Here is a 7,594-nt window from a genome sequence, read left to right as displayed (position 1 = left end):
CCCTGGATTCCTGGCTTCGATTATCTCCCTGCACTTATACCAGTTCCCCATCTTCTACCCCAGCCTGTCTGTCCAGAGTGAGCTTCAAGTCATCTGGAGGTTTATGAAAAAATCCCTGGGCCCACTCCCAGCCCTGGTTCTCTCAGTTCAGGTGGAGCCCGGCAGGTGGAGTCTTGAAAAGCTTCCAGGTGACTTAAATGTGCACCACAGGTTCAGAACTACTGATCTGCGTTATTATCTATATGGAGCCATCATCAACTTTTGTGCCACTCACACACCTGCAGTTCATCATCTCTATGTGTTTCTTTGTGTGTTTCTATGTGTTCACTACGTATTTCTATTTGTATTGATCACTGACTTATGTACCAGTGTCTGTCTGTAGCTAACTATATCATTTATTTAGCCAGCATACAATCATATCATCTTTCAAGAGCCATAAATCAATGTAGTTACATGTTAATTCATTCAATAACCACACTGAGCAAGGTTAAAGAAAAAACCATTCATGATACTTGTTCAGGACTGTAAGGAAGACTTTATTCAAGAGAGCCTAGTGCAGGGGGGGGTGTTGCAGTAGGGGAGAGAGATTGGTCTCAACTCCAAATACAACAAGGACAAGTGGAGATTTATAGACAATGAGCAGAGTGGGGATGTCAGGGGATGGAAAATGACTAAGTGGGAACATCAAGGCTAGTGACATTCTTGCGGAGGGCAGGCTAGGGGGATAAGATATTGAGGATGGAGGATGAAGAATTTGATCAAATATGGAGGGTGATCAGATACCCAGGGTTGGGGATTTTACTAAACTGACCCTGCAGAATTCTTGTTAAAACTGGACTCTACAAGATGGAAACTCAAGGTTGCACCTAGTCAAGCAGAGGGCTGGCTCACAGGAGCCTGACTCTGGTTTGGTCAAGGAGAAAGACCTTATCGGCACCAACTATGTGCCAGGGGCTGTTCTAGGTGCCATGGATGCAGCAGTGAACAAAACAAGGCTCTTCCCCTCTTGGATAAACAGATATATAACAGGTCAGATCCTGGGAAGAAAAACAGCAGGGTAAAGGAGAAAGAGAGAGAGAGAGAGAGAGAGAGAGAGAGAGAGAGAGAGACAGTAGGTCCTAGTTACTCCCGATCTTGTAGCTGTCCCAGTCCGTATGTTGTATCGATTTATCTAGCTTTCTACTTGGCTACTGCAGTTTTTCTAATAGCAATGGCCAAAAGGTCCTAAGACCACACCAGGCCCAGCACTGAGCACTTTTAAGTGAATAATCACTTAAGGTCCTCGCAAAAGCTCAGAAACCATCATTCTCCTCATTTTAGCAAGCTAAGGTTTAGAGAAGTTAAGTGATTTGCCCAAGGACACAGGGGAGGAAGCAGTGGATTTGGCCCCAGACGCAGGCAGTTCAATGGTGGAGCCTGCTCTCCTTTGCTCTGGCTGCCACTTCCTTGGCTCATCAGCTACCACGCTCCTCTCTCTCTGCCACCTTGAGTCAAAGATGCCAGGTTTGGGGACTTCCCTGGTGGTCCAGTGGTTATGACTCTGTGCTTCCACTGCAGGGGGCACAGGTTCGATCCCTGGTCGGGAATCAAGATCCCGCATGATGTGGGGTATGACCAAAAAAAAAAACAAACAAACAAACAACACGCCAAGTTCGCTCTTGCCTCTGGACCACACAGCCCATGCTGTTCCTGAACACTCCTTCCTCTTCTCTCTGCCCAGCTGACTCTTAGTCATCCTTAGGTTTCTGTTTGGACGTCACTTTCTTTCGGGAGTCTCTCACCTCCCCATGGGAGCGCAGGTGTCCCTGGGAATCTCCATATTCCTGAGTTTCCACCATTAGAGCAATATCACATAAGATTGTAATTAAGTATCTTAATTATATGTATCTTGTCCACTACTGCACTCCCAAGTCCAGCCAAAGGGCTGGCACACAGAAATATTAGTTGTTGATGAATGAAAGAACGTGACCTTACTGATAATTACACTAAAAAAACTTAGATGTGTCCAGTTCTTTGGTTATGAAAGGGCTGCCACACTGTTTTCTTATGATCAGCACCAAAGCCCCGTTACTCAGGCAAGGCAAGAATTCCATTCCCATTTTACAGAGGGGTAAACTGAGTAAACCCCACAAAGCTGATGTGGCAGAACTTGATTCCAACTCAGGGAGGCCTGATTCCAAACCCAGTGTTTAGTGCAAGGCACAGTGAACCGAATCACTTGACGCCAACTCTTAGGGAGAAAACGTCTCGTAGGGGAGGCTTGGCACTTCTGCAAACAACCCCAGAAAGTGGAGAGTGGCAAGTGCTTAGGAGAATGCTGTAGGAAGTTAGAGGCGGTGGCGTTGGAAAGTGGGCGCTCGAAGGGCGGGAAGAACTTGTCCGTGTGGGCACCAGTGCAGGCAGAGGAACCAAAGGTGAGAGCTCAGACCACCGGCAATTCCTTCCACAAAGCGCCTTCGAAACCTGTTTGCTCCGCCTCATCCCTTTAAGAGTGGCCCCGCCTCACTCAGCCACCCGGGTCAATCTAATCTCGATGGCCAATCACAGGAGAGAAAAAAAATCACTTCCGCGCCTCAACCGCACTTAGGGGGCGGAACAGAGGGAGAAGGGAGAGTAAGACAATATTGGTCACGTGACCCACCCAATTGCACAGAGGCCGGGGCGGTGCAGAGGAGTTCGGCGACACTCATTGGCCAAAGAAAGGTTGGCCCTGCGTGAGGCCACGCCCCCCGTGGCCCCGAGGTTGGTTGCGCGGGCGCCGGCGAAGGAGACGCTGTCCTTCCGCAGCGATGGGATCCTGGGTGAGTGGCGGCGGTCCGGGCTGAGCCCGCGGAGCAGGCGGGCGGCGCGGCAAGGTCCGGGACTGAGGCTTGCAGCGGGCGGGAGCCGTCCCTGAGCGGGGAACTGGGTAGGGTTGCAGGTGTCCCAGCTCAGCCGGACTAGAAGGGCCAGCGTTGGAAAGAGCAGGTACTCGGGCCGTGGGCGGCGCGAGAGGTGGAACGGAAGGTACCCGGTCAGTGGGAAGATGCCCGGGCCTGGAACATTGCAGAGATCGGAGCAGGGGCGCAGGTACTGGACCCGCGCTGGGCAAGTACCGGGATGGAAGGACCGGGTGCGCGGGCTGTGGAAGGCGGCGGCAGTGGGCACCTGGACGACCCTCAGGGATATTCCGGGAGTCGGGGCAAGAGAGGAGGGGGCCTGACCAGGGCATGCGCAAGGAATTGTCTGGGATGGAAAGAGCAGATTCTGAAGAAGGGGGTATTGCTGAGGTCCAGCGTGGGAGTGCTCAGTGCCGGTCCTGGTCAGACTGCTGAGGTGTCCCACCGGTGTGGAATGAACCGAGACTGGGCAGAGGGGACATTGCTGGGGTCAAGGCGGCATGAAGGGTGCTCAGGCTAGAGTCATTTACGGGGTGGTTCAGGGCAGGGGAGAAGGTGTCCGGGATGGAAAGCGTGGGCATCCAAGCTGAGAGGTTGTGAGTGCCCTGGTGGGGAGGGAACGAGGAGGTTACTGCCCAAGGTTACAGGGCAGGTGAGGTGACTTTCCCAGGTTGGGACGACATTAGGAGTGTCCACGTGGTGGGGGGACATTGCCATGGTCTTGTCATCACAGAGAAGAGGTGGAGGCTTCTCGCATTCAGCCCTGGGTCGTGCCAGGAGGAAGGATGGGGTATTGTTGGGCTGGGTCTGGGTCCATCCCTGGAGTGAAGCTGTCTTGGGGTGGGTGTCATTACCTGGCACCTGCCACTCTTCCTCAGTCGGGGCAGCAGAGGCTGCTTTTGACTTTCCTGCAGGTAAATGCCAAGGCTTGGGGTCCCCCAGAGCTGAGGTCATATCCCAGCTTGGCCATTTACTCAGTGACCTCGGTAGGCTTGATTACCTTTTGGAGCCCCAGTTTCCCCATCATTGAGATAAACAGTGCTTACCTTGAGGGTTCTGTGGGTGACTAGACTTAAAACCCTCCATGGAGAGCCTGTTCCAAGCCTGGCCTGTTAAAGTAAGTGCTTGGGAAATAGTAGCCGCTGATCCTCTGATGTTCTTGTCTTCCCTCGTTCGTTCTGAGGCTTGGGCCAAGTTGGGGGTGGTGCTGAGAGAGCTGGCTTGTGACCACTGGAGGTCACATCGCTCAATTTGTAGCCTCCTGGCAGCATGTCCCCTACTCTACGCGCGCGCGCACACACACACACACACACACACACACACACACACACACACACACACACACACACACACACACACACACACACACACACACACACACACACACACACACACACACACACACACACACACACACCGCCCTAGAGCTAACTGATAGGATCATTCATCCTTCCCACTCACTGAGGATAAGCCATTTCTTGCGCCAGTCCAGTGACTTTGGCCGCCATCCCAGGTAGACAGGGTCCATCTGGCCTTTGTGGTCATTTCGTTTGAAGTCCCAGGAGACCTTGAAGGCCTCCTTGGCCTTGGTGGTGGTGGTCGGGGAGCTCTCTGCAGGATCTTGGGGACTGGGTTATATGTGCTCAAGCCACTTATTCACTGGCCTTGGAATGGGCCGTGGAGTACCCTGGGGGTCTCACAAGGCCCCAGGGGAAAGTTGCCCTTGTAGTCTGTAGTTCTGCTGAGGCTCCCACTTCCTGCTCCATGCCAGATTTGGCGAAAGGGTTGTGTTGAGCACAGAGTCGAAAGTCCGTTAGATCTTGGTCCAAGTCCTGACTCCGCCTGGTACCAGCTGTGTGACTTTGGACTCCTGACTTAGCTTTTCTGAGCCTCAGTTTCCTCGTTGGAAATTGGCAGGGGTGTGGGAGGTAGATCGCATCTACTTCGTAGAATTGTAATGATTCAATGAAATAATGTATGTAAGGAACTCTGCACAGAATACCCACATACGGTGTAGTAGCTGTTATTATTGGAGGAAATACCCTGCTGTTTTCGTAATACGTCCACAGGAAGTACGACATTCTTGGTTTTGTGGGAGGTGGAAATGATGCAATGATTCTCACTCAGGGGTCTGACCCTTTAGAGGCCTAAGGTTTTTGCTTAGCACGTGGGCCATGGGTTTAAAAAGATTGAGAAAGTGTGGTATAAAGCCCCAAGTTTGAGAGCGACCTATCCATCTCCCAGGCTCTGGGTCCTCACTTGGGCCAGCATGCCAGACACTGTCTTCTCCCAGGGCTCAAGGTGGGCAGAAAGTCTGTGGGGCGTTTGGCTGCTTTCCTGCTGGCAGGTGCAGAAGGCGGGGGCCTGGTTCCAGGCCTCGCATTCCACACGTGGGCTTTGCTCCCACCTCATCCCCCAGAGCACTCTTGTGTGTGTTTCTTTATGCTCACATGCACACACCCTCGTGGCTGACTTGGTCGTCTGTCTCTCAGCTCTGTGGAGGGACCTTCTGGTATGTGTGTCCCTGTCCTTTCGGGGCGTGGATGGTGCCCGGGACCCAGCCAGCAACCAGCTGAAGACGTTCTCCTTGGAAGCTCTCGGCCCCGAGGGCTCTCGCCTGGGGTGCCGCTCCTGCCATGGCGTTCCGGAGGACGGAGGGTGTGTCCGTGATCCAGGCCCTGGCCATGACGGTGGCAGAGATCCCTGTGTTCCTTTACACGACGTTTGGGCAGGTAAAGATCGGGGTGGGTTGTGGTCCTGCCCTTTACCTCTCTGGTCCCTGAAACACTGAGCCACTCATCCCAGGGTCCCTCAGCATCCAGGAAAGTTGGGCCCTCGTGATTGCTGTCCCAGGCAATCCTCTTGGAGCAGAGTAAGGAGGACTGGGTTAGGAGTCTGGGGTCCCAAGCCCGGTCTCCACCCCAGGCCTATGTGGACTCTTGACCTCAGTTTCTCAGTTTATAAAAGAGGTCAGTAATGCCTGCCAACTTTAAATGTTTGTGGCCGACCAGTCCTCTTGACACTTCCTGAAGCTCTGCCCTGTGGGATGCAGCCTCGCTCGAGGGGCTCCCAGTCCAGCAGGCAGAGTAAGGGTGGAGCAGGGGAGTGTACAGATGGACCATCGGGTAAAGTGAACGTCATTGTCTTTGAAGAGTGGAGAAGTGGGGTGGGCAGACCTCAGTTCCATTTCTGCCTCTCTGTCACCTTAAGCGTGCGTCCTAACCCATGTGAGCTTCAGGTGCCTCACCTGGAAAATGATGGGCATTCGGACAGGTAACACAGGTGAAATCCTGGTGCGGTAGCTGGCATAGGTGCTCAGTCGCTGCAGCTGGTAGAATCCTGACCGATGGTGTTGGGGACACCTGCTGGACCCCAGATATGATCTCCTAGCCTTGTCATTTTGCCATCCCCCGTCCCCCTCTTTTACATCTCTGTGATCCAGGTTTCAGAGGCCAGGGCCCCCAACTCCCACCCCCACAGCCCCCTGCAGGTGGCTGCCTCTCAGTCATTCCTGGTCAGGAGGTATCCCCTGGGGGCCTGATGCGTTCCCTGCCCCTCACGTGTTCCTCAGGGCAGCTCTCCCAGGGAGATGTAACTGGCTGCCTCCCTCTTTTCTTGCAGTCTGCCTTCTCCCAGCTGCGGTTGACACCAGGCCTGAGGAAGGTCCTCTTTGCCACGGCCCTGGGGACTGTGGCCTTGGCCCTGGCCGCCCACCAGCTCAAGAGGCGACGGCGGAAGAAGAAGCAGGTCGGCCCCGAGATGGGAGGCGAGCATCTGGGCACAGCGCCCCTCCCCATCCTCATGGCCAGGAAGGTCCCGTCCGTGAAGAAAGGTAGGTGTGAGGTGGTGGGGAAGGGCCTGACCTGGAGTCGCGTCTCAGCTGGACCCCTATTAGCTGAGATCTCGGGCTAGTGACATCCTGTCTCCAAGCTGAGTCCCTTTCACCTGGGAAGCAAGTCATTGTAAGGATTTGCTGGGTGATGTGGCCGGATGCACATGTCATTGGAAGCGATGGTTCTCATTATCTGAGGACACTTTGGGAGCCCTGGGTCCAGAGTGGGCTGGTGGGGTGCAGCTCCTCCGTCCAGCGATGGAAGTCCCCTGGCTCAGGAGCAGAAAGGGCCAGATGGTTCCTGAGCCTTTTGGTATTCTCACCATCCCCCTCTTTTTCTCTTTGCATACAGTAAGATTCACCCTTTTTTGAGTTTTGACAAACACTTGTAGTCATACAGTCACTACCACAGTCAAGAACTGTGGCTCTCAGTGCCGCCAGGGCCCTTGGTAGTCAGCCCCTTTCCCCTTCCCCCAGCTCCTGGCAGCCACTGACCTGTTTTGTGTCTGCTGGTGTGGCTCTGAAAGCCTCTTATGGGCCCGTTAATCTTGTAACCCAGTAACCCAGTGTATGCCGTGTACAGGTCGCTTTCTAAGGCAAGGAGTCCTCAAAGGCTCTCATGTTGGAAGAAACTTGTTTTAAGAGGCAAAATCTCCTTCCAGGCTCTCCTGCCTCCTCGCTCTTCTGAGCTCCCTCTTGAGCAACGTGGTGGGGGGCACGGCTGCTCTCCCTCTGCTGGGGGCCTGACACCCTTCTCTCTCATCTCCCCCGCCCACACTCAGGCATGGAGCTATCAAAGTGACAATGACTTTTTTTAAAAAAATTTATTTATTTAAATTTATTTTTGGAGGCGTTGGGTCTTCGTTGCTGTGCTCAGGCTTTC

The 7,594-nt window shown here is 53.7% G+C and overlaps 1 protein-coding gene across 1 annotated transcript in view; it reads left to right on the top strand.

Annotated features, from left to right (window-relative positions):
• The first annotated feature begins 2,737 nt into the window (after positions 1–2,737).
• MIGA2 (mitoguardin 2) overlaps positions 2,738–7,594 on the top strand; it is a 28,122-nt gene continuing 23,265 nt past the window's right edge. The window contains exons 1-3 of the mRNA XM_060154126.1: positions 2,738–2,801; positions 5,372–5,611; positions 6,501–6,711. Coding sequence (XP_060010109.1) covers positions 5,516–5,611; positions 6,501–6,711 — 307 coding nt within the window. The 5' untranslated portion in view covers positions 2,738–2,801; positions 5,372–5,515. The remainder of the gene's footprint in view (positions 2,802–5,371; positions 5,612–6,500; positions 6,712–7,594) is intronic.

Source organism: Lagenorhynchus albirostris, chromosome 7, assembly GCF_949774975.1.
Source record: "Lagenorhynchus albirostris chromosome 7, mLagAlb1.1, whole genome shotgun sequence".
NCBI classification, from domain to species: domain Eukaryota; kingdom Metazoa; phylum Chordata; class Mammalia; order Artiodactyla; family Delphinidae; genus Lagenorhynchus; species Lagenorhynchus albirostris.
Note: the sequence above shows the minus strand (reverse complement) of the source record. Positions and strands in the feature narration are given on the sequence as shown.